Genomic DNA, 26,814 nt, shown 5'->3' on the forward strand with positions numbered 1-26,814 from the left:
GTGTGCGCTATACCATGCCCAGCTTTATTTACTTTTTTGAAATTTTTATGTATTGGGCTGAAGAGATAGCTTAGTAGTTAAGGCACTTGTGTGCAAAGCCTAATGACCCATGTAAGCTAGATGCACAAAGTGGCACACACATCTGGAGTTTGCAATGGCTGGAGGCACTGGCATGCCCAGTCTCTCTCTCTCTGTTTGCCTCTATGTATTAAAAAATTATTTATGGGCTAGAGGAATGGATTAGTGGTTCAGGTATTTGTCTGCAAAGCCAAAGGACCCAGGTTCACTTCCAGGGACCAATGTTAGCCAGATGCAGAAGGAGGAGTACGCATCTGGAATTTGTTTACAGTGACTGGTGGCCCTGGCGGGCCCATTTTCTCTCTCTTTCTCTCTCGCTCCCTCGCTCTCTCCCCCCTCCCTCCCCATCTTTCTTTATCAAATAAATAAAAATTAAAAAATTATTTATATATTTGCAAGCAGAGAGAATGACGATGGTGTTTTAGAAACTAATGCCACTGCAAATGAACTCCAGACACACGTGCTGCTTTGTATATCTGGCTTTACGTGGGTACTGGGTACTCAAACCCAGGCCTGAAGGTGTTGCAAGCCCATGTCCTTAACTACTGAGCCATCTCTCTAACCCAGTTTATTTATTTATTTGTATGCATGTGTATGGACATGCCAGAATCTGTTTCACTGCAAATGAATGCTCATCTGGTTTTGCATGGGTGGCTGGGGAAATTGAACCCAGCCCTGCAGGCTATGTAAGTAAGCTCATTTAAGTACTGAGCCATCTCCCACCCCTGTTCAGTTTTGTTTTTTTTTAATAAATTTTTTTTTTTTTTGAGAGCGACAGATGCAGAGAGAAAGACAGATAAAGGGAGAGAGAGAGAATGGGCGCATCAGGGCTTCTAGCCTCTGCAAACGAACTCCAGACGCGTGCTCCCCCTTGTGCATCTGGCTAACGTGGGACCTGGGGAACCGAGCCTCGAACCGGGGTCCTTAGGCTTCACAGGCAAGCGCTTAACCGCTAAGCCATCTCTCCAGCCCCAGTTTTGTTTTTAAATATATTAATTTATTTGAGATAGAAAAAGGCATGCAAGAACCTCTAGCCACTGCAGAAGAGCTCCAGACACATGTAATACCTTTGTTCATCTGGCTTTACATGGATACTGAGGAACTGAACCTGAGTCATTAGGCTTTGCAGGCAAGCGCTCTAACCACTGAGCAATCCCTCCTGCCCTGTTCAGCTTTTTTTTTTTTTTTTTTTTTTTTTGGTTGGTTGTTTTTGAGATGTTTTCTCCTTGACCTGCATCTTGCCAACTAAGCTATATTGGCTGGTAAGCCCCAGGGATCTGCCATTCTTCACCTTCTCAGCTCTGGGATTACAGGTGTATTCTACCACACCCAGCAATTCCATATGGGCTCTGTTGATCAAACTTAGGTCCTCCATACTTGCAAGGCAAACACTTTAATGACTGAGCGCCCCCCCCCCCCCCGTATCACTCTTTTTTAAAAGCAGAATTGGAGTCAATTAAGACGCCTTTGGGCCAGTTGTGGTGCATGCCTAGGCAAAGGTAGGAAGATTACTGTGAGTTCAAGGCTACCCTGAGACTACACAGTGAATTCCAGGAGAGCCTGGGCTCGAGTAAAACCCTCAAAATAAATAAATAAATATTCAGGCCTTTTTTTCTTCTTTGTTATCCCCTGCATGTATGTGGTATGTGTGTGGTGTATACGCAGGCATAACACGTTCACCCTTTAGCAAATAGCAAGTGTCTACCTTGAATGCACATCCACAAGTTCCTTGAGATGGAGTCTCTCACTAATTCTGAGATGGAGTCTCTCACTAATTCTGGAGCTTGTCTTTTTCCTGAGTCCTAGTGGTTTTAAGCCATCTCTCCAGCCCTTCTCTCCAGTTTTTTATATGGCTGGGTATTTTTTTTAATGGTTTGATGTTTTTTATTTATTTATTTTGTTTGATTTTTTTAAAAATATTTATTTGCAAACACAGTGAAAGAGAGAATGGATGCACCGGGGCCTCTAGGTGCTACAAACGAGCTCCAGATGTATGCTCCAGTTAATGCACATGGCTTTACGTTAGTCCTGGGGAATCAAACCTGGCCTGTACAGGCATTGCAGGAAAGTTCTTTCACCATCTCTCTAGCCCTGTTTGTGTTTTGGAGGTAGGGTCTCACTGCAGCCCAGGCTGACCTGAAATTTGCCACATAGTCTCAGGCTGGCCTCAAACACAGTAGTCCTTTTCCCTCAGCTTCCCAGGTGCTGGGATTAAAGACCTGTAACACCACACCCAACTATATTTCCAGTTTTTGTCTTTGATCTCTGTGTCATTATGGTGTGCTCTTCAGCTTTGGTGGTGGTGGTGGTGGGCTAAGTTAGGACTATAGAGCAAGTTCTAGAATCAATGTATAGGACTTGGGGCTCTAGTTTCACTTGACAGTTTAAGCCAGCTCTATTAGACAACCTATATGCAGAGATGAGCCTATTTTGCCAACTCAAGGTTCAGCTCTGTCTTTGTCCTCCACCTCTTCTGATTGTGTGTCCCTCAGCTCTGGTTTCTTACACGTCTTTGACAGCCAGATGGACTGAGTTTTTCTATTCCCTCATCTGTAAATTACTCTGTTTTTTCAAATGAAACATAAATAGGGCTTCTTAATCTCCTGGGTTAAACAAAAGCAATGGACATTGAAGTTATCTGAGTGTAATTATGATTCAGAAAGAATACCAATGGTTCTATCCCATGCCCACCCTTCTTATTTCAGGGGTGTGGTGTAATAGGCAGTGGGGTTATTTCAAAAATAGCCGTTTATACTACCTGTGTCCTTAATGTTAGGTCTTTATGAAGTGGTCCTTGGTTCCAGGGGAAATGTTAGAGGGTAATTTATGGGTGGGTCTATGAGGAGACCCTGCTGTGGTGGTCCTTGTTACCTACACATCCATAGTATAAGGTGGGGCTCTGACCTGATGTGGCCACACAGGTTTCTGTAAGGTGGAGATTGCTGTGTAAGATCTGTGTCCTAGGATTGCTTTTACCTAAGATAGTTTTTGTTTTGTTTCCCATATACATTGTGCCCTTTTGTCATTAAGGAAACCCATTTTTGTCTCTGATCCTGTTCTCTCAAGCACTAGTTTGTGGAATGTGTGATTCCATTATTACTTCCTGGAATTAAAAACTCAGAATCGCTGGGCGTGGTGGCACACACCTTTTATTCCTACACTCTGGAGACAGAGGTAGGAGGATTGCTGTTAGTTCAAGGCCACCGTGAGACTGCATAGTGAATTCCAAGTCAGCTTGGGCTAGAGTGAGACACTAACTTAAAAAAAAAAAACCCTCATAACCACAGTGGGCATGGTGGCAGAAGTAGTAGGAGGATCGCAATGAATTCAAGGCCAGCCTGGGACAGTAGAGTTCTAGATCAAACTAGACTAACATGAGACCCTAACTCAAAAAATAAAAACTCAGCACCGGTGGGCTTGGTGATCCTAAGTACAGCTCTGGAGGTAGGATGGGGGTATGGAGCATGTCCTTTGGCATGTGGCTGGTGGCTATGTAGGATCCAGCAGTGTCCACACCTGGGCCAGTTTATCCAGAAGATTCTTTGTTATATTTATTTATTTGGCTTTTCATGGTAGGGTGTCACTATAGCCCTAGCTGACCTGGATCTCTCCAGCCCACTGGAATTAATTATGTGGTCTCAGGGTGGCCTATAAATCATGGTGATCCCTCCTACCTCTGCTGGGATTAAAGGTGTGTACCACCACGCCTGGCTTGTTTGTTTATTTATTTATTTTCGGCTTTTTGAGGTTGGGTTTCATTCTAGCCCAGGCTGACCTGGAATACACCATATAGTCTCAGTGTGGCCTCGAACTCTTAATGATCCTTCTATCTCTGCCTCCTAAGTGCTGGGATTAAAGGTGTGCACCACCACGCCGGCTTTATTTTTTTTATCTTAATTTTTTGGTTTTTCAAGATAAGAGTCTCTACTCGAGGAAGGCCTAGAATTCAGTATATAGTTTCAGGCTGGCCTTGAGCTCACAGTGATCCTTCTACCTTCTGCCTCTTGAGTGCTGGGGTCAAAGGTGTGTGCCATCATGGCTTGTTTCAGATGACTTTTTTTTTTTTTTTTTTCCAAGGTAAAGTCTCACTTTAGCCCAAGTTGAGCAGTGTTCACTATATAGTCTCAGGGAGATTTCCAACTCTCAGTGATCCTTCCTCTTTTCTCTGCCTCCTGAGTGCTGGGATTAAAGGTGTGTCCACCAAGCCCTGCCCCAGCCTGACTCTTGAATGTTTGCTTCCTATTGGTTGGAAGTAGCTGATGTGAAATGTTTCTTAGTGTTCTTTATAGATTCTCTTTGAAGATCTTTCTCTTACAGGTGGTCCAGACAACCAGGTTCACTTTGAAGGGTACCAGGTATCCAATCAGTGCATGGCACTGGTCCGTGATGAATGTCTCCTGCCATGCAAGGATGCCCCTGAGCTCGGTTATGCCAAGGAGTCCAGCAGCGAACAATATGTGCCTGATGTGTTTTATAAGGTAAAAATAGACAACAAGCTCAGTACATAGAGAACAGTGAGAGCCTGTCTTGGACTCTTGTGATTTTGCTGCACTGTGGAATGTTGTCCACTGTTAGCTGTGCCACCGCTCACACCTGGAGCCACATTCATCGGATCTGAGTATGTTGCACTGAGTTGGACTATTGCAACCCGTTTTACATCTAAAGAGGATGGTGAAAGTTGTTTGGAACTATTTTCTGTTTCTTTTTTTTATTTTCTTTTTCTTTCTGGTTTTTCAAGGTAGGGTTTACACTGTAGCCCAGACTGACCTAGAATTTCCTGTGTAGCCTCAATGTGGCCTTGAACTCACAACAATCATACTGCCTCTGCCTCCCAAGGGCTCGGATTAAAGACACACACCACCACACCAGGCCCTTTCTTTCATTTTGTGCCATGAAAATGATCAACTGAGCACAATTTGTTGACCAAGGATGGGACAAACCACTTTTACCCTGTCACTTTACGATGCATCTCTGTCACCTGATACACTGTTAGTCCACATTGCTCCTCATCAGGAGCCCAGCCATCTTTTCAGACCTCACCAGAACAGATGGATCTCCTTGGGGTTACTGTGGGCCTTTTCAGAGCTGGAAGCACTGCCCTTGTGGTTTTATTATCTCCCAGAAGCTGTTGGCTTTCTTCTAGATGGACTTGCCCCTTCTCTTTTATTTATTTATTTATTTTTTTTTTTAAAGGTAGGGTCTCCCTCTAGCACAGGCTCACCTGGAATTTACTATGTAGTCTCTCAGGGTGGCCTGGAGTGAGCTAGGTTTAAAGGCATATGCTACCACACCCAGATGTCTTTTGTGCATCCCTTCCTAGGTGGTGCTAGCTATTACAAAAACAGCATTACTTTTACCACTTTTTAACCTGCTGTTTGAAATGAGTAGGTGTCACATCAGGTGATTTGCTATCTGCCCTGCAGCACTTTAGCTTTATTTTTCCCTCCATGTTTGGAGGAGATTTCCCAAACAACTTTGTCTTGCTCTCTGCCCAAAGGGTAAGTAGGGGGCAGAGTCTCACGATGTCCCGTGTAAGTGCTGGTTTTTCACGCATGTGCCAACAACTCAGCCTTTATTTTCATTGTAACTTTGAAGAAGCTTCTTTTAGGGTTTCAGACTTTCATCCTTTAAAAAAAATTTTTTTTTTTTTTTTAAATTTATTTGCAAGAGAGAACGAGAGAATGGCTGCTCCTGGGCTTCCAGCCACTTTGTGCATCTGGCTTTATGTGAGAGAATCGAACTCAGGTTGTTAAGCTTTACTGGCAAGTGCCTTCACTTCTAAGCCATCTTTTCAGCCCCTAGGGTTTCATCTTTAACTGCTGAGTTTGAGTTTGACATGGGTTTGTTTTTCTTTAGTACTTTTTTTTCCTGGTTTTTCAAGGTAGGGTCTCTAGCCCAGGCTGAACTGGAATTCAGTACATAATCTCAGGGTGACCTCAAACTCATGGCAATATGCTTTCCTTTACCTCCCAAGTGCTGGGGTTAAAGGTGTGCATCGCCACACCCATCATATCTGTCTTTTATACATTTTATCAGCTTATAAGTTTGCAATATATTGTATGTATGCTTTTTTTTTTTTTTTTTTTTTTTTTTTGCTTTTTCTAGGTAGCGTCTCACTCTAGTCTGGAATTCACTATGTAGTCTCAGGGCGGCCATGAACTCATGGTGATCCTCCTACCTCTGCCTCCTTAGTGCTGAGATTAAAGGCGTGCACTAGCATACCTGGCTTTAAAAAAATATATTTATTTGATAAAGAGAGAAAAAGGCAGGTAGAAAGAGAGAATGAGCATGCTCGGGCCTTGTTGCCACTGCAAACGAACTACAGATGCATGCACTCCATTGTGCATCTGGCTTACCTGAGTCCTAAGGACTTGAATCTGGGTCCTTTGACTTTGCAGGCAAGCATCTTGACCATTAAGCCATCTCTCCAGTCCAAAAATTGCTTTTTTAAATTTTTATTAATTAGAAACTTTGTTGTATGGGCAAATCATGTGTTAATCACATCAAAATTTGCTTTTTTATATCCATGTCCCTTTGTATGTTTCTTGCACTTAAAAAGTGATTTCCAGCCAGGTATGGTGGCACATGCCTTTAATCACAGCACTCAGGAGGCAGAGGTAGGAGGATCGTTGTGAGTTTGAGGCCACCCTGAAACTACATAATGAATGCCAGGTCAGCCTAAGCTAGAGTGAGACCCAGAAAACCAAAAAAAAAAAAAAGTGATTTCCAGCCAGGCATTTTTATCCCAGCATTCAGAGGCAGAAGTAGGAAGATCACTGTGAGTTTGACTCTGAGACTAGATAGTGAATTCCAGGTTAACCTGGCCTAGAAGGAGACCCTACCTCACAAAACCAAAACAACAGCAACAACAACCTGATTTCTGTTGTTCTTCTGACCTGGAATTCACTATCTAGTCTCAGGGTGGCCTCGAACTCATGGAGGTCCTTCTACCTATGTCTCTCCTGTGGTGGAATTAAAGGCGTGCACCACCACCTTTTGTTCTAAAATTTCCCCCTTTTGATTTCATTGTGCTTTCCTGCCATGTGTAGTGCAAGTGCAAGCGCTTCCAAGGTACAGCCCATGTAATTGGAGATACTCATTGGTCATAGTCAGGAAAATCAGTTTTAGAGCAAGGAAACCTATCAGAGCAAACATTCATTGAAATAATCCTTTTGGTCCTCCTGTGAACAGTGTAATTTTAAAATATACTGTATAAATGAAATTTGTTCCAGCATCTAGCTAAGGGTGTTCTTTCATCACAGTATCATTTGTGGTGTGGAAAACAATTGAGTAGTCTTCTAACAAAGGGCGGGTTAAATTTTATTTGTGTGTGTGATTATGGGTGGACACATGGCATGACATGTGTAGATATCAAAGGACAATCTTTGAGTGTGGGTCCACTCCTTCTACTTTGCTTCTTGTTTTGCCACTGGGAAGGCCAGACTAGCTGGTATCCAAACTTTGTAATTCTCTTGACTTCATTGTTTTAGGTGTGTTGGGATTACAAATGCATGCACTATTTGAATTCTGGGAATCTGAGTTCTGGTTGGTAGGCTTTCAGAGGAAATACCTACAACCACTGAGGAATCTCCCCAGCACCACAAAGGGACATTAAATAATCATCTGCATGTTGTGTAATTCCTGCTAAGCAATGAGTCCAATGTGAGCTAATTACAGATTTGGGGTAGAACTCATGTGAAATTTCAAGTGGACTTAGAGAGTTGTAATCACAGTGTATTTTGTGTTTTATAGACACATCAGTGTTCAGACATGTCTGTACTTTTCTTTGGATTCACAAGTAGGGTGGGAATGGGTTGACTGAATGTACAGTGAAAGGGGTACTGAGCATATCTCTACTCTCAATCCTGAGCAGTGAGTAGGAGGAAGGACAAGCAAGGAGACTCCTGACACAAGGAAAGGAGTTGGAGCCTGAATGTGCATGCAGTCACTCACATGTGCTGTTAAGTAAGGAGATATGAATATTTTAAAGAAAGAAAGAAAGAAAAAGAAAGAAAAGTGCAGGTCAGGATGGAGAGATTGCTCAGTGGTTCAGGCATTTACCTACAGAGTCTAAGGACCAGGTTTGATCCCCGAGTACCCACGGAAAGACAGGCGCACAAAGTGTCTAGAGTTTGTTTGCAGTGGCTGGAGGTCCCGGCAGGCCCATTCTCTCTCTTTCTTTGTCAGAGGAAGGAAGGGGAGAGAGAGAGAGAGAGGAAGGGAGGGAGGGAGGGGGAGAGAGAGAGAGGGAGAGAGAGAGAGAGAAAGCAAGCACAGGTGTATATAGGCTCTGTATAAACAGAAGGTTTATATCCCTAAGAAAGTCTGATGTGGTTAAGGGCTGCTGTCACTCCATACAAGGGACATTGGAAATCGGCTGTGCATGTTCAATAGTTTCACTTGGTTTCTGTAGAAAAAAATAGAAGGAAGATGTATTTTATGATTACCACTTCCACATTTATCATAGTTCTCTCTCTCTCTCTTTTTTTTTTTTTTTTTTTGGGGGGGGGTGGTTTTCAAGGTAGGGTTTCACTCCAGTCCAGGCCAACCTGGAATCACTATGTAGTCTCAGGGTGGCCTCAAACTCACGGTGGTGATCCACCTACCTCTGCCTCTCGAGTGCTGGGATTACAGATGTGCACCACCATGCCTGGCTCATAGTTTTCATTTTTTCTGCATATATACTGCCACACTGAGCAGTTTTTTTTCACTGTGTGTGTGTGTGTGTGTGTGTGTTTTACTTTTTTAAAAGAAATTATAGTCTAGAGAAATGGCTCAGCTGATAAAAGTGCTTGCTTGCTTTAAATTCCCTAGTACCCATCTAAAGTCAGACACACAAAGTTAGCACAAGCATCTAGAGTTTATAGCAGCAAGAGACCCTGGCATGCCTGCCCTAGGTTTCTTTATCCCTCTGTCAAATAAATAAAAATATTTTTAAAATTATACATAATAAATGCATTTATTGGTAAATGGTCAGATTAGAGTGTATAAAATTAGTTGAGTGTGAATTACTACGTCAGTTATTACCAACTGGCCATATTCTCACAACCTCATATAATATCATATAATATCCTGAAAGCAGAATTTGGGGGGCATCAGATTTTTAAGGTTTTTTTTTATTAATATTTTATTTATTTATTTGCTTGCTTGAGAGCAAGAAAGAAAATGGTGGTCCAGGGCCTCTAGCTACTATAAACAAACTGCAGTTGCATACACCACTGTGTGCATCTGGCTTTATGTGGAATGTTTTAAGTTCATTTAGTATGTGTGGTGTGTGTACATGCACGTGCTTCATGTGCATGCTTGCAGAGGGCAAAAGAAGACATTGGGGTCTCGCTCTAGGCCAGGCTGACCTGGAATTCACTATGTAGTCTCAGTCTGGCCTCAAACTCACAGTGATCCTCTTACCTCAGCCTCCCTCCCAAGTACTGCAATTAAAGTCACATGCTGTTTCACCCAGCTTGTGGTGGTTTTGTTGGGGTGCTTGCTTGCTTAGCACAGAAGAGATCCCACATGCATATTCAGACCAGAACTGTACAGCAGGCTTGCAGCACTTGACTGCTCATGGAAGGAAAGGGCTTATTTCTGTTTACAGTTCCAGAGGCTACAGTCCATCATGGGAAGGGAACCATGGCAAGAATAGGAAGCCTGTGTCGTATCAGCACATAATCAGGGAGGAAGTAGAGAGAGCAATGAATGCTGCTACTCAGTCAGCTTTCCCCTTTTTATACAGTCCAGGATCCTTGGCATGTGGAATGGTGCTGCCCGTAGTTCTGTAGGTCTTCCCAGTCTAATGTAGAAAATTCCTAACAGAAATGTGTTTCCATGGTGATTTTAATCCTATCAGATTTCAACCAGTGATCTACCATCACTGTTGAGTTGGTGCTCTAGGCCACTCAGGTGGAAAGGGTTAAAACAAAGGGCCTGTCACGGGCATCTACCTGAGAGGTGGGCTGCAGAGGAGCAGGGGAGAGAGGTGAGCAGGAAGGGATTGTGGGAGGAGACAAAAAGTGGATATCAGGGAGCCAGGAGTGAATGGTGGGGAGAGCTCAGCATCTGGGAAGCCCAGAGGAGTGCTGAGAAGTTGAAAAAGGGGGCAATATCACCACCATTGTATTCAGTGACAGGAGGCCATTGGCTGTAAAGAGCTGTGCTGACTCAGGTTGAGCAGCTGGTCCAAGGGCTGAGTAGAGGTTGTACTATTCAAAGAGCTATACTGCAAAAGCAAGGTAGAGCCATAGACAGGGGCCATATAGGAAGTACAGTCAAGTGTTCTCTGAGGATTTTGGTGAGTGTATTGCTAGATCTGGTCTGAGTGAGGGGTGAATAAGGTACATGCAAGCGATGAAGAGCTCTGAGTGGCATCACCACACAACTATGGTCAGCGTGGTGGGCGACGGAGAAGAGGTGGGTGAATAGGAGTAGGTTGAAGGGTGGAACAGTGGAAGGTGAGAGTGAGGCAGAGGTAGATCCAGAACCTCCAGGTTGCATCAACACAGATGGAGAAGTACGAAGCAGAAGACTTATGATGATGACCTGTAAGGTTCGTGGGCAACAGATAGTGTTAGACATTTAAAAATTAATATATGATGGGAGACAGAGGTAGGAAGATCGCCGTGAATTCGAGGCCACTCTGAGACTACATAGTGAATTCCAGGTCAGCCTGGGCTAGAGTGAGACCCTACCTCGAAAAAGCAAAAAAAGAAAAAAGGAAAGAAAAAACAGCTACTCACAGCTCCCTCACATGACCCTCAGGTACCTCTGGCTCTCCTGTTCACACCCATGGCCACATAAATAGAGGTCTGTGACCTGTCCTTCATGCTCATCCAGACTCAGTATGCTGTGCTTTTGCTCTCTGTTGGTATTTTACCTGAGCTCTGAGCCTGCAGCTGCCAACAGGTCATACCTGTTTTCTGTCCTGGAGGTGGTGCTGTCCCTGTGTGAGGCTGGCAGGCACCCCAGAACTGAGACTGGAATGAACTTAAGGTTGGCTGGGGCAGAGAGCCAGTCCACTTGTAGAGGGCAGTATGTACACCCAGAGGCTCATTTTTGGTGAGTGGCTGGTGGTGGATTTGGCAGACTGGAAGCCCAGGGAAAGTGATGTGAAAGGTGGGTTTGTAACATTCCTGTTGGATGTGATCTGGAGAAGGAGGCTTGGTGACAAAACCATGCATAAAATGCCAATGGCCTTAGTGAGTAGAGCCAGTAGGGAAAAGGAGTAGGGCAAGACCCATGTCCGGTTATGAGATGTACTGGACAGGCACTAGCTGACAGTAAAGAAGGCCTGTAGTATAGAAAATGCATCCTGAGCTGGGTGTAAGGTTGCATGCCTTAATCCTAGCGCGTGGTAGGCATAGGTAGGAAGATCACCATGAACTCAAAGCCACCCTGAGACTACATGAATTCCAGGTCAACCTGAGCTAGAGCAAGACTTTACCTCAAAGAAAAAAAAAGAAAGAAAATACATCCTGGCTTCCAGGGGTGTAGCTCGGGAGCCCAGTCGCATCTGGTGATTCAGAGGTGTGCAGAGAAGCATGAGCAAATCGTGCTCTAGGTGAGCAGGTGGGTTCTGACGTGAGAGCTGAGGTCATGCTGACAAGTACCCTGAAAGGAGACAAGTAGACATCATTCCTTTCAGGGGATGCACTGGCAGAGGAGAGGTACCTCTGACATCTGTGAACTCCACTCTTGGCACCCCAAGAGGTGCATACCTTGCAAGCAAAATGAAAGTTGCTGTGGCATCTGCCAGGAGCAGGGTTCAGTGGGCCCTTCTATAACTTATTTTTTGTGTGTGCTCCTAATTACTCTGGGACAAATTCCCAGAACTGGGATTACTTGTCAAGTGTCTCTGTATAGTTAATGGGCCCTATGCATTCTCCATTAGTGTGCTGGCTTGGCTGCAGACTGCCCTTGCTGCCTGTCTTGTGAGGCCCTGTGACCAGGCCTGCTATATGTCAGGAAGCCTCCTATATATGTTAGTTTTTTTTAATATATTAATTCTCTTTAAATTATTTATTAGTTTATTTGAGAGAGAGACATAGAACGGGCACACCAAGGCCTCTGTCTACTGCAAACTAACTCCAAATGCGTGTACCACCTTGTGTATCTGGTTTACATAGATACTAGGAAATTGTAACTGGGTCCTTAGGCTTCATAGGCAAGCACCTTAGCCACTAAGCCATGTCTCTAGCCCTTATATATTCTTTGCAATGTATTGCAAACAAATCTCATAATTTTATTCTCTGGGTGTTAGGTAAAGGAACTGAAAGAGTATATGATTTCAAAAAGCTTAAGAGAGAGAATATGAATGGCATGCTAGGGCCTTTTATCCCTACAGCCCTACAAGTGAACTCAAGATATATGTGCCACCCTGTGCGTTCCAGCTCTGTGTGAGTGATGGGTTGGCATACCTTGCAAGCAAGTGCCTTTGATTGCTGAACCGTCGCCCCTTATCTTTTTTCATTATAATTTCTGCCTTTGCCTGGACATGGTGGCACATGCCTGTAATGCCAGCACTTGAGAAGTGAAGGCAGGGGGATCAGGAGTTCAAGACCATCCTTAGCATATAATGAGTTTGAGTTCAGACATGAGGCTACAGAATGAGATCCAGATCAGCCTGGACCAGATTAAGACCTTGCCTACATAAAACAAAAATAAGCAAACAGGGCTGAACTGGGTAAAAACCTTCTGTTGCTCAAACATGAGGATCTGACTTTGATCTTCAGCATCTACATAAGAAAGTCAGGCATGGCCATGCACGCCTGTAAGCCTAGTGCTTGCTCAGGGCGTGGAAACAGAATGCTTGCTAGACTTTCTGGTTGTTAGCTAGTCTTACGGAAAAACAGGGTGTTCTAGCCGGGTGTGGTGGCACACACCTTTAATCCCAGCACTTGGGAGGCAGAGATAGGGGGATCACTGTGAGTTCGAGGCCACCCTGAGACTACATAGTGAATTCCAGGTCAGCCTGGGCTAAAGTAAGACACTACCTTGAAAAAACAAAAAAATGGGGGAGGGGTAGTCTGGGTGCTTTTTGACTGTCTCAAGGAAATGAGGTGGAAGAGTGATGATGAGTACCTTGTGTCTTCCCCTGGTCTTCTCACACATGGATATGGTATAGTCTTATATGCGCAGAACACCCCTTCCTCAAACACATACTATACACAGACAATCACACCAAAACGTTTTGTTATCATAGAGAAGTAATGTTTTGTTTTGTTTTTCTAGATAGGGTTTCACTCTAGCCCAGGCTGACCTGGAATGCATTCTGCAGACTCAGGCTGGCCTCGAGTTCAAATAATCCTCCTACCTGTGCTTCCTGAGTGTAGGCTACCACACCTGGTGTACTGTTTGCTTTGAGGCAGAGTTTTGTGGCTTCAAACTTGATCATCCTTTTGCCTTAGCCCAACTCCTGAATGCCTCATCACACACAGCCGAAGTGATTGTGAACACAAAGCTAGGTATGAGGTTATATGTTCCTTGATGCTCTTATGATTTAATTTTACTTTGAGATTAGTTAGACATTTGTGTGCCACATTAATGCAGTGAAAATGTAGTTTAGGGATGGAGAGATGGCTTAGCAGTTAAGGCACTTGCCTGTGAGGCTTAGGACCCATGTTTGATTCCCTGCTACATGCGTCTGGGGTTCGTTTGCTATGTCTAGAGGGCCTGGCACACCCATTCTCTTCTCTTCCCCTCTCCCTTTCTCAAATAACAAAATACTTTTTTTTATTTTAATATATTTTATTTAGGGCTGGAGAGATGGCTTAGCGGTTAAGCGCTTGCCTGTGAAGCCTAAGGACCCCGGTTCGAGGCTCGTTTCCCCAGGTCCCACGTTAGCCAGATGCACAAGGGGGTGCACGCGTCTGGAGTTCGTTTGCAGAGGCTGGAAGCCCTGGCGCGCCCATTCTCTCTCTCTCCCTCTATCTGTCTTTCTCTCCGTCTCTGTTGCTCTCAAATAAATAAATAAGTTAATTAAAAAATATATATATATTTTATTTACTTTTTTTGTTTGAGAGAGAGAGAGAATGGGTGTGTCAGGGCCTCTAGCCACTGCAAACGAACTCCAGATGCATGCACCCCCTGTGCATCTGGCTAACATGGGTCCTGGAGAGTCGAACCTGGATCCTTTGGCTTTTCAGGCAAACACTTTAACCACTAAGCTGTCTCTCCAGCCCTCAAATAACAATAAAATACTATTTTTAGATCTAGTTTTCTGTTTCCCTAGGTGTTCATCTGGTGGGCTTGTATTCCATGTCCCCTAAACTCAGGGTCATCTTATGTCTGAACCCAAGGGTGCAGACTCAGCCTAGGGAAAGAGTTTTGTGCTTCCTTGACATCTGATTGTAGCTTCTGTTCTTCCTCTGTAGTGCCAGTGATAGGCATGCTGCCAGGACCAGACCCAGAGCTTCAGGTTCTAGGAATGTGCCCAGAGCCTGCATCTCAGTGCCAGGGGGAGGAGTGAGCAACCATGAGCCTGAGCTCTGGGTGTAGGCAGACATGCTCTCCAGCACTCCTGGTCTCTAGGTCTTGATGGGTAACATTGTAACCCATCACTTTTCATGTGCTAGAGACAAGAGCAATGCTTGTGACATGTACTTCCGATGGCCAAGTGGGCCAGTGTATGTAGCATCCAGCTCAGCAAATGCATAAGAAACGCTGTTGCCTCTGGCAGGCATCCTTCACATACCCTGTGCATACCGTACTGCCCTGTGCCATGAGAAAACTCAGCACTTCTCAGATCAGTTCTGGTGTTTCCCCTTTTACTAGTTCTCAGTAGAGAAGCAATACTCTTCTGTAAAGCAAAGTCACACTAGCTGGTCAGGGAAAGTCACTGTTAACTAGTCACAAAGCCCACTTGGCTATGGGGTAACATCAGTCCCTATATTCCTCTCTATGGGGTATCATCAGTCCTTGTATTCCTCCCTCATGTCAAGACCTGGTGCCAGTGTTTCCAGACAGGGCTTGTGGCAGACATCAAGGACAATTTCTACTCCCGGTACCTTGCTCCAGGTGGAAATAAAACTGCTGACACTTTGGCAGCTGCCAAACTTAGAATTAAGATGTCTTCCTCCTAGCATATTCTGTCTGACATTTGGTAAAGCCCATAAAAAGTAATTGCCTTCAAAAATGGTTTGTAGGGCTAGGGATTGGCTGGCAAAAACATTTGAATGAAGGCATCGGGGAGAGATAGAAGTTACCTGTTTTCCCCTAGGGAAGAAAGCAGGATACAACACCTTTATTTTCTTGGTGAGCAGAAAAGGTACAGTTGGGTAGTTAAATTTGAACAAGGATAGCAGAACACAACGAAGAGGGGGCATTTAACTAGAAAATTCCCTGGAGGGGAAGATTAAAGTGAACAGGTGCTGGAAAAATGTTTCTGCATATTAGAGCTTAATTAGATTTGAAGATGAATTCCAGATGGGCTAATTATGCATGAGTTGTTGCAGGTTATTTCTTGTAGGGGCATGTGTGTATTTTTGGAAATAGTGATTTAGATTGATAAGGTTTGAGTCCCATATTGTACCCTACCTCCTCCATCAAGAAATTGCCTCTCCAGGGGCACAGGACCCCTTCAGCAAGCCCCTGTCCTAGCCAGAAGAGCCATGGAACATGGATTACCATGTGACACACATATGGAAACAAAAGACAGGAAGACCCTCAACTTGACAGAAAGTGAGCAGAGCAAAGCAGGAATATTTGTTGAGGTAGGAACAGCGTGCTTGACTTGAAACTGGAGTTAAAACTCATGCTTGGGCGGAATGATGGCTCAGCAATTAAGGCTCTTGCTTGCAAAGCCTAAGGACCTGGGTTTAATTCCCCAGTACCCACATAAGGCCAGATGCACAAGGTGGTACATGTGCCTGGAGTTTGTTTGCAGTGACTAGAGGCCCTGGCTTACCCATTTTCTCTCCTCCCCCCCCCCAACCGCTGGCAAATGTGTAGGCTGAAGGTAGAAGAAAGACAGGTGTACCAATAAATGGAGGCATGTTTCAGACAGAAAATTCTAATGTTTAAGCAAGGAATGGATATAAAACAGTTTGGGTCTGAGGGCTTCAATAAACCAAACTTCTGTGTAAGACCCTATAATTAGAAATTGGGAGCCGGGTGTGGTGGCACACCTTTAATCCCAGCACTCAAGAGGCAGAGGTAGGTGGATCGCCATGAGCTCAAGGCCATCCTGAGACTACATAGTGAATTCCAGGTCAGCCTATGTTAGAGTGAGACCCTTCCTCGAAAAACCAAAGCGAAATAAAACAAAAATTGGCAGGGCATGATGGCACACACCTTTAGTCCCAGCATAGGAGGCAGAGGTAGGAGGATTGCTGTGAATTTGAGGCCACCCTGAGACTATATAATGAATTCCAGATCGGCCTGGGCTAGAGTGAAACCCTACCTTGAAAAAAAAAAATCATGGTGTATAACTTATATATGTCTCAATGATTTATATTGTGTTAAGTGATGGTTTAGATAGAAAGTATGACAACTCCTCTTGTTGGATCTTTAACAAAAAGCATTGGTTCTTAGGAATTTATTTCCAGAGCTCTGTTTGAACTCAGCTTGTTTGACATAAATCAGTTCTAATTGTCATTGTATGATTAATGAACATATGCTGGCCGATTTTCCCCATAATTAAACTTTATGTTCTGTGCATCCAACAAATCAAAACAAGTTTAGACTTTGACAGATTGGTGGTTGAGTATGTATGTGTGTGTGTTTGTATCTTTATTTTGTTCATGTACAAAAACAGCTTCTATAAAGTCCTGCTTTCAGAGGTTTGGGTTTTTTGTTGTTGTTGTTTTTTTTTTTTTTTTTTTGCATGCATGTATGCATGCATGCAAGTGTGTAGAATATGTGTAGTGTACGCACATGTGTGAATGCAGAGGCCAGAGGAGGTTTTTGGATGCTCCTCTCTATTGCGTGTGTGGTACTTCCTTTGAACATGATCTCCTTTGGTATGGAGTTGGTCCCACCTCTCTTCCATGAATGAGCCCCAGTGATTCTGGTCCCCACCCCTACTGAGTTTACAGCTATTTGTGGCCACACCCACTGTTTTCCTTGGATTCTGGGTACTCCAATTCAAGCACTCTCAGGTCCTCCTAGACCTTCATGCTTAAGCAGCAAGCACTCTTACCTGCTGAGTATCTCCTGAGCCTCCAGAGGTGTAATAGCTTTGAACCTTTTTTATTTGATTTGATTTGATTTTGAGAGAGAGACAGGGAGAAGGAGGCAAAGAGAGAATGGGCGTGCTAGGGTGCATTTCAGCTGCTCTGAACGGCCTCCAGATGCGTATGTCCCCTTGTGCACATGTACGACATTGCACACTTGCTTCTGGCTATAAGTGGGACCTGGAGATTGAAACAAATGTTCTTAGGCTTCACAGGCAAGTACCTTAAACACTAAGCCATCTCTCCAGTCCAGTGGTTTTAATAATTAGCATTCAAACTGTGAGACTTGGAGTGTTGATGGAGTGTTAAAGAGTACATCTCCATTATGAAGGGAAAACATCACTGCTGCTTTCACCTCTCAGCCATCCTTAATGCTAGGCTGAGTGCTGAGAGGGGGTGGCAAGTGCACACTCCCCTCTGCCGGTCTCCACTGACTGAAAGTATGGCTGTTCTCTCAGGGCATGACCCTAATAAAGAGCTCTAAGAAGCCAGTGTGGTGGTGCACACCTTTAATCTCAGCACAGAGGCAGAGATAAGAGGAGCTCCATGAGTTTGAAGCCACCCTGAAACTACGCAGTGAATTCGAGATCAGCCTAGGGTAGAGCAAGACCCTACCTCAAAAACAAAAACAAAAAAATTCCTTCCTATTTTTCATGCACTTTAACAAGAATCAGAATAAATTCAAAGAACCCAGCATAGTGGCACAAGCCTGTAATCCCAGAACTTGGGAGAGACTGAGCCAGGAAGAGTACAGCAAATTAAATGCCAGTCTGAGATACATAGTGTGTTCAAGACCACCTTGGGCTATGTAGCAAGTCCCCGTTTCCAGACCAGTAGTAATAATGTAGCTGTATGTATGGTGGCATATGCCTTAATCCTAGCATTCAAGTGACAGAAATAGGAGAATATCCACAAATTTAAGACCAGCCTGGACTGTGTAGTGAGTTCCAAGTCAACCTGGTCTACAGTGAGATCTTTTCTCAAAAAAAAAAAAAAAAAAAAAAAAATTGCCTGACGGGGTAGTACATACCTTTAATTCCAGCATTCAGGAGGCAGAGGTAGGAAGATAGCTATGAGTTGAAGGCCAGCCTGGGCCAGAGCGAGACTCTACCTTAAAAAAAAAATGGGTTGGAGAGATGGTTGAACAGTTAAGGCACTTGCCTGCAGAGCCAAAGGACCCAGGTTCAATTCCCCTGGACCCACATAAGCCAGATGCACAAGGTGGTATATGTGTCTGGAGTTCATTTACAGTGGCTGGAAGCTCTGGCATACCCATTCTCTCTCGCTCTACATATGTATATCCTCTTTCAAATTAATAAATATATTTTAATTAATTAGTTTATTTATTGGGTTTTTTGAGGTAAGTTCTCATGCTAGCTCAGGCTGACCTGGCATTCACTCTGTGGCATCAATGTGGCCTGGAACTCTCAATGATCCTCCTACCTCTGCCTCCCAAGTGCTGGGATTAAAGGCATGCACCACCATTCCCGGCTAATAAATACATACATTTTTTTAAAGAATTTTTTATAAAATTTTATTCATTTGTGAGCAGAAGAGAGACAGAGAGAGAAAATAGATGTGCCAGGGCCTCTAGCCACTGCAAAAGAACTCCAGATGCATGTACCCTGTGTGCATATGGCTTATGTGGGTCCTGGGGAATCAAATCTGGGTTGTTGGGCTTCGCAGGCAAATGACTTAACTGCTCAGCCATTTCTCCAGCTCTAATAAATATGTTAAAAAACAACAACAATGGAGCTGAGAAGATGGCTTAGTGGATAAAGTTTGCCATGCAAGCATAAGTACCTGAGTTCAGATCCCCAGAACCCACATAGAAACCTGATGCTGATGTCTGTGATTTCAGTATGCCTATATCAAGAAGGGAAGCAGAGGGCTGGAGGGATGGCTTTGCAGTTAAGGTGTTTGCCTGCAAAGGCAAAGGACCCAGGTTCAATTCCCCAGGGCCCATGTTATCCAGATGCATCAGGGGTTGCACATATCTGGAGGTCATTTGCAATGGCTGGAGGCCCTGGAGCCCCCTTTTTTTCTCTGTCAAATAAATAAAAATAAATATTTAAAAAGAAGGGAAGCAGAGATAGGAGAATTTGTTGGAACCTCTTGGGCCAGCCTGGCAAACAGAACAGTGAACAGAGAGAGACTCTCAAATGAGGTGGAAAGTGAGAACCAACACCTGAAAGTTGTCCTTTGAGAACTCCACATGTGCACTGTAACATGCACCCAGTCACACACGCACGCATCATACACAAATGCCCCCCAAATAATAATTTTAAATGAGATATGTGTGTGAAAGGAATACTATGTCACTGGTCACCTTCTCTCACCTGTCATTCATCTTTGAATTGTTTCAGGACATAGACAAGTTTGGTAACGAGATCACTCAGCTGGCCCGCCCCCTGCCCGTGGAATATCTGATCATAGACGTAAGTGCTCCCTTGTACTCAAACTTACAGGCTGTCAACATAGCCGCCTTTGAGTCCAGGTCTCCTGCGTGGCGACTACTTGAGGGAGGAGGCAATGAAGGCTTGAGTCACACCCTATGCCTTGTACAGTGCCAGGGGATGGTGGTTGAATCATCCCGCCTGCAGTTTTCCAGAATGTGCACACTTTAAACAACATAGGTCTAGCTTTCTCCAGGCTAAAGTGCAAACAAAGGACCATTGGCACCCCAGCCCCACCTGTGGAAGGCAGCAAGTCTTATTCTCATGGAACTAAGCCCCAAGGTGCATGAGGAGTTTCACCACATATGTTGTGCTTGACTGATCGCTGCCCAGGCCCAGCTTGTGCAGATGTTGGCCTGGTCAGAGCACATCTGCCACTCCATAATGCTCCCTTGGAGGCCACTCCATCCAAGAGAGTCCTGGGCCCACACCTATGACTTAGTATCCTTGAGTAGTGAGAATCAGTGTTGTGTCCTGGGGCAGACCTCCAGGAAGTAAAGGGGTCGTTGGCTCTGCTGCATCTTCCCAGAATTAGCTTCTTGGAGGCAGAGATATGACCATGCTGTCAGCCGTAGGCATATGAGAGCTGAAGAACAAAACCTGGTAACTGTGTAGCCACCGTCCTGTTACTGCCTCAGAGCTCTGTCCAGAGGGTGGGAGGAGGCTCATTTCCTGCGTTGTTGCTGTGCCAGGATATCCGTTCAGGCTGCCTTTGGATGCAGGGTGGGAATGTGATTCAGGCAGTAAAATATCATTGCATTTGGCGCATTGAGTCCCCCTGAGCCAAGCCCATCAATGCTCCATTCCCATTGACAGTTCCTGAGAACATATTTATTACCTAGGCTATAAAGGCATCTGTTTTTAGACTACCTAGGGTGTAATTAAGATGAAAACAGATTGATGGAGGAGCCGGCATGATTTAGAATCAGCATCCTAAGCTCCTCTCCCTCCAACACCTCCCCAAACATGTCAGCAGCACTGGGTTGCTGAGCAGTATTCTACCCTATGTTACACAATCTCTATCTCTGTGGAAGAGAGGAGTGGGAGTCCCTTTATAGCAGATACCCAGTGAAGGCTATTCAGCTCCTTGCATGGCCCCAGAAACTGCACACATGGAGCAGGGTTGTCTGCTGGGGGGTTTTGTTTTGTTTTGACTTTTGTTGGTTGGTTTTTGAGACAGAGTCTTGCTTTATAGCTCTGGCTGGCCTTGAAGTTGCAGTGAACTTCCTACCTCTGTCTCCTTGGCATTAAGATTATAGGTGTAAGCCATCATGCCTGACATGTCTGTTGTACTTAAAAGTAGAATGGCTGTTTAAAACACAGAAAATGGCTCTATGGTTAAAGACAGTGGTTGCAAAGCTTGCCAACCCAGGCTCAATTACCCAATACTCACATAAAATGTATGCACAAAGTGGCACACACGTCTAGAGTTTGTTTGCAGCAGCAAGAAGCCCTTGTGCATCCATTCTCATTCTTATATTCATTGCCCTCTCTCTCTCTTCTTGCAAATAAGTAAATAAAATTTTTTTAAAAATGAATTATGGGGAAGTCTTATCCAGCTGATGCCTTCAGGACAGGCTGGGCAAGCACAAATGAGGAGCTGGACCCCTGCAGTAGTCATATGGGGCTATGTGGATTTTAGTTTCTATTGCTGTCTAGGGGCCACTTACAAGGATTAAAAGTACACCCCATTCCCCAAAACACACCATTTGGTGGTATTTGAGAATTGTTCTCTGGGCCTTGTGTTTGCTAGATAAGCAGACTGTTACTGAGTTTATAAACCCACCTTTATTTGTTTTAGTTTTTGTTATTTTGAAAAAGAATCTTCCTAAGTTGTCCTGGCAGTCCTCCAACTTGTGGTCCTCCTGCCTCAATCTCTTATGTAGCTAGGATTACTGGCCTATACCACAAATAGCAGGTGCCCTTCCTGTGCTACAATGAGATCCTACATCAACAACAAGCATCAGGGCTGGAAAGATGGCTGTTTCTTGTTTCTGACTTCCGAAAAGGAGGGATATGAGTGCCCCAGCCTTTTGTTTACAAGTTCAAGCACAGGTAGGACTGTGTTGCCAGCTCTATACTAGGTACCCCCTGTGAGACCACATGACACTGTGGCCCAGATCTGTATGGTTGGCCCTACTGCTAGAGTTTTGTCTGCAAAGCAACAATCAGCTTGAGTGCTAGTGATGTCTTGGCTTGTCCTTCCAGAGTGCTGACATTAGCATGTCCGAATCCAGAAATAGCTCAGTGCCTTTGCTGATGTAGGAAACAGACCAAAGCCACTAGAACAAAGTTGTCATTCTGTAGAAATCATCCCCCAGCAGTCAGAATAGCTGCTCTAAATCTGGAAGGGGTGTGACCTAACCATGTTAGTGACCTACACAGAGGAAAGCTGTGTCAGCCAGAGGTGTTGCTACTTGAACTTGAGTGCTCTTGTGGGGGAGAGAAATAAAAACTTGAGTATTGATTCGTGCATAGTCACACTGTCCCCCAGGTTTCTACTGATTATGTATTAGGTATAAAATATCCTCTGCTATTCTTATAGCACATTGGAACCAGATGAAGAACTTGGCTCCCCTGTGGTAGAAGCTATCAGTTCCAGGTTGCCCCTGTGACTCCGAGTCCTTCCTACAAGGATGCATGGGCTAGCCCCCAGCAGACTCATAAAGGTTGCTATGTTTCTCAGACCCGCACAGCTGACTCCACAATAGGAAACACTTGAAAGCTAGTGACATGAATGTTGTGCCTCCTCAGGTGCCTCTTTGTCATTTCCTTCTGTAGTTCCTCAGCACAATGACACAAGCTTAGACATTCTCGATGCTGCAGTTGGGTGTCTGGAGGGCACTGCACAGAGCTGGAGCTGCCAAGATGTGGGCAGGCTTGTTGATTTTTTTTTTAAGGGGTGGGGGAGAATTGGCTTTTCAGGGCCTCAACCACTAAAATTAAACTCTAGACAGCTGCACCACCTAGTGGGCATGTGCGACCTTGCATCTGCCTCACTTTTGTGCATCTTGAGAATAGAACATGTGTCCTTAGGCTTTGCAGGCAAGCGCCTTAACCACTAAGCCATCTTTCCAGCCCTGATGCTTGTTTTTGATGTTTTTTTGTTTTGATCTCATTGTAACCCAGGCTGACTGGAATTTAGTCTGTAGCCCTAGGCTGGCCTTTGGCTTCTTGATCCTCCTATCTCTGCCTCCTGATCCCAGCTCAGATATGAGGATTCTTAGGATACATTCTTGAATTTATTTCTCAGGGTCTGAATTGCACATGGTTCATTTAAAAATGCCAGCTATACTTAACTGTTCTCTTCAATCCAGAGTGTGTAGGATTCAGAATCCCCATCTGCTGGCGTGCTAGAATTGCTTGTATGAATACAAGTGTGTCCACACCTTTTCCAGCACACTTTGACATCATTCATGTTTTTATTTTTTAGATCACAACAACCTTCCCCAAGGATCCAGTTTACACTTTTTCTATTTCACAAAATCCATTTCCTATTGAAAACCGGGATGTATTGGGCGAGACACAGGTAAGCTCTTTGTCTTAGAGACAGTGTACAGGAACTTGATTGTTTATCTAGCATTGGTCTTATTTTCCCCCAGAAAGTGTCATTTTCATACTCCCCTGACTCCCTCTGTGACACACTCTTCAAGGGCCTTGTCTAGGACACTGTCTGGTTTTGGCCCCTTCCTTTGGCCAGGTGATAGATAACCATAGGATGAAACACCTGAAGTCCTCAGGCCTATGGACTTGCCAGAAATCCCACTCTGTTGAATTTATTATTTTTTTCCAAAATTTATTCATAATTTATTTGTATCTACCAACAAACTTTTTCTGGTTTGTTAATGTCCTGTGAGGGGCCCCATGTGGTACCACACAGTGCCCTCAAACTTTGTTGTATCTCCTGCACTGTCTTCTCCTCTCACTGGCAGGTCCAGCCAGACTTGAATCACCATTGCTGTCATGTAGACTGTGCTCTTAGTTGTTCTTAGATCATGGTTTGTACCAACATTTCAGAGCATGGTTTGTCTAAGGACTATCTGTAATTCTTATTTCTGTGTGGCTGTAGGGTGCTTGCTGGGGCACAGGACCATTTATTGGGTGGCCTTTTACATGGGACCAGTTGTGTGAAAGCCACCTTGCCCATTGTTCCTCTCCTGTCCAAGAGCAGGAATGAATCCAGAAGAGAAAACCAGTATTGGTATAGTGGGGAGCATAGCTGCCTTCCAGAAGAGAAGGCCAGATGGGTCTCCTCCCTGCCTCTAAGTGGGCCTTTCCCTCAGCCCACTGTCCACTTCCAGATATAAGGGGGTATTTTCCTCTGCGTCTTTGATCTCAGCCTCTGAGTCTTTGATCTGAGCCTGGGTTACAATAAGATCCTACATCAAAAACAAGCATCAGGGGGCTGGAGAGATGGCGTAGCGGTTAAGCGCTTGCCTGTGAAGCCTAAGGACCCCGGTTCGAGGCTCAGTTCCCCAGGTCCCACGTTAGCCAGATGCACAAGGGGGCGCACGTGTCTGGAGTTCGTTTGCAGAGGCTGGAAGCCCTGGCGCGCCCATTCTCTCTCTCTCCCTCTACCTGTCTTTCTCTCTGTGTCTGTCGCTCTCAAATAAATAAATAAAATTAAAAAAAATTAAAAAAAAAAAAACAAACAAGCATCAGGGCTGGAAAGATGGCTTAGTGGTTAAGGCGCTTGCCTGCAAAGCCTAAGGACCCATGTTCTTAAATATCTTTTTTTTTAAAATTTTTATTTATTTATTTATTTGAGAGAGACAGACACAGAGAGAAAGACAGATAGAGGGAGAGAGAGAGAGAATGGGCGCACCAGGGTTTCCAGCCTCTGCAAACGAACTCCAGACGCATGCGCCCCCTTGTGCATCTGGCTAACGTGGGACCTGGGGAACCGAGCCTCGAACTGGGGTCCTTAGGCTTCACAGGCAAGCGCTTAACCGCTAAGCCATCTCTCCAGCCCTTAAATATCTTAAATATCTATGTCTTTATACACCTGGGTCAGTCAGATGTGCCAACTCCCTCCACTCCCCACCAGGCAGAAGAGTCACACTTGCTCTGCAGCCCTCGACACCTATCGTCTTGCACCCTTAAAGACAACACTGTCTCTGTTACTGGTGTGTTCATACCTAGTAGGAGATAGAGTCTTTCTGGGATTGGCACTAGAAGCTATGATATATGATAAAATACTTTGTTTTTTGTTTGTTTGTTTTTCAAGGTAAGGTCTCACTCTAGTCCAGGCTGACCTGGAACTCACTATGTAATCTCAGGGTGGCCTCAAACTCATGGTGATCCACCTACCTCTGCCTCCCAAGTACTGGGATTAAATGCATGCACCACCACGCCTAGCTAAAATACTATTTTTAAAAATATTTTATTTATTTATTTATTTATTTATTTGAGAGAGGGACAGAGAAAATGGGCACATCAGGGCCTCCAGCCACTGCAAATGAACTCCAAATGCATGCACCCCCTTGTGTATCTGGCTTACCTGGGTCTTGGAGAGTCTAACCGGGATCCTTTAGCTTTGCAGGCAAACATCTTAACCTTGAAACCATCTCTCCAGTCCCTAAAATACTGTTTTTTAATTCTCTCCTGACCCCTTTTCTTCAGGACTTTCATAGTTTGGCCACCTACTTATCTCAGAATACCTCATCTGTGTTCTTGGATACCATCTCGGACTTCCACCTTCTACTGTTTCTGGTCACCAATGAAGTCATGCCTCTGCAGGTACCAACTCAACTGCCCTTCCTTGTTTCCTGTCCTCAAACCCAGAGTGCTGGAACAAAGGTGGGGTTGAGGGTCACTTGATCTGTGCACCGGTGTGGGAATGTGCAGGAGCAGCGTTTAACAAAGAACCTCTTAATGGAGGTGTAGGAGTTTCAACCTTTGGCTTCTGCGGAAAGGTCATAAGCAGAGGAGAGCAGAGGCAAATAAGCTGTGTCCTCTCTAGAGCCACGGGGACCCCAGACAGTCCCTGTCCAGCAGCTTCAGCACCATACCTTCTGCTCTTCACTGGTGGCTCCCATCTTCCTGAGCTACTGCTAGCTTATTGCCTTGGCCCAGAAGGCTTGGCCAGCTTCCCAGCCCTACATGCACATCTGCACAGTTGGCATTTTTATGATCCACCACGAGGAGTAGAGGCAAGCATTTCACAGATGGTGGGTGCTCTCTGAGCAGGGCAGGGCAGCAAGTCACACGAGACAGCTCTGTATGTGCCATGAGTGTCCTGCAAGATGAGTAGCCTTCTCTTCTTTGCCTAACACCCATGGAAATGCTCAAGAGGGAGAAACAAATCTTTCTAAACCTGATTATGATGATGACTTGGCCTCTCTCCCTGAAGATGATGGAACAGAGCCCTCCCTTCCCAAAACATTTCTGTTGGGTTTGTAGCTAGCCTTTCATCCTGCTGGGTTTATCTTGTGTCTGTTCTGCACTCCTGCGATCTATAGCCCAGAGAGCATGACCACTCACTATCCAGTCTGATATTTGACATCAGGCCCTGGCTCTTCTCACTGTGGTCAGCCCAGGTAGCTGCACATCATTGTGGCCTCAGGGTCAGCCCTCTCATCTGTCTCAATGCAGGGTGATTGAGGATTGTCTGCATTAGGAGCACCTTGCTAGTGAGAAAAACTGTTTTGGAATTGCCTATGGATAGCATTTTCTGGGACTGGCCCCTTGCAGACTTTTATCAATCTCATTATAGAAGCTTGTACTTCCCTGAATGTTTACTGTGGAGACCACTGATAGTGAATGTTGTTTGTAGACACAAGAAAGAAGAGAGAGAGAGAGTAGAGTGTACAGTGTGAGGTAGGAGGATAAGTCTCACAACTCTGAGCTGCTGTCCATCTGTTTCTGCCTCTAGGACCAAAGATGTGGGTGTCTGTTTTCTGTGCTGTTGGGCTTACTGTCAGCCCATATCAGAGATACAAACGATCTTCTGGGGCTGTTTTGGGAAGAACTAAATTTTAGCTTGTATAGCACTTGGATTTATAGACCAGGTGTGGTTTTTTTTTTTTTTTTTTTTTTTTTTCAAGGTAGGGTCTCACTCTAGTCAAAGCTGACCTGGAATTCACTTTTTAAAAAATTATTTACTATGAGCCAGG

General features: G+C 44.7%; 1 protein-coding gene across 2 annotated transcripts in view; it reads left to right on the plus strand.

Annotated features, from left to right (window-relative positions):
* Nploc4 (NPL4 homolog, ubiquitin recognition factor) overlaps positions 1 to 26,814 on the plus strand; it is an 89,923-nt gene that overhangs the window by 53,023 nt on the left and 10,086 nt on the right. For both annotated transcript variants that reach the window (XM_004655268.3, XM_045158310.1), the window contains 4 exons: positions 4,396 to 4,556; positions 19,610 to 19,681; positions 23,133 to 23,228; positions 25,322 to 25,438. In XM_004655268.3, coding sequence (XP_004655325.1) covers positions 4,396 to 4,556; positions 19,610 to 19,681; positions 23,133 to 23,228; positions 25,322 to 25,438 — 446 coding nt within the window. The remainder of the gene's footprint in view (positions 1 to 4,395; positions 4,557 to 19,609; positions 19,682 to 23,132; positions 23,229 to 25,321; positions 25,439 to 26,814) is intronic.

This window comes from Jaculus jaculus, chromosome 9, assembly GCF_020740685.1.
Source record: "Jaculus jaculus isolate mJacJac1 chromosome 9, mJacJac1.mat.Y.cur, whole genome shotgun sequence".
NCBI lineage: Eukaryota > Metazoa > Chordata > Mammalia > Rodentia > Dipodidae > Jaculus > Jaculus jaculus.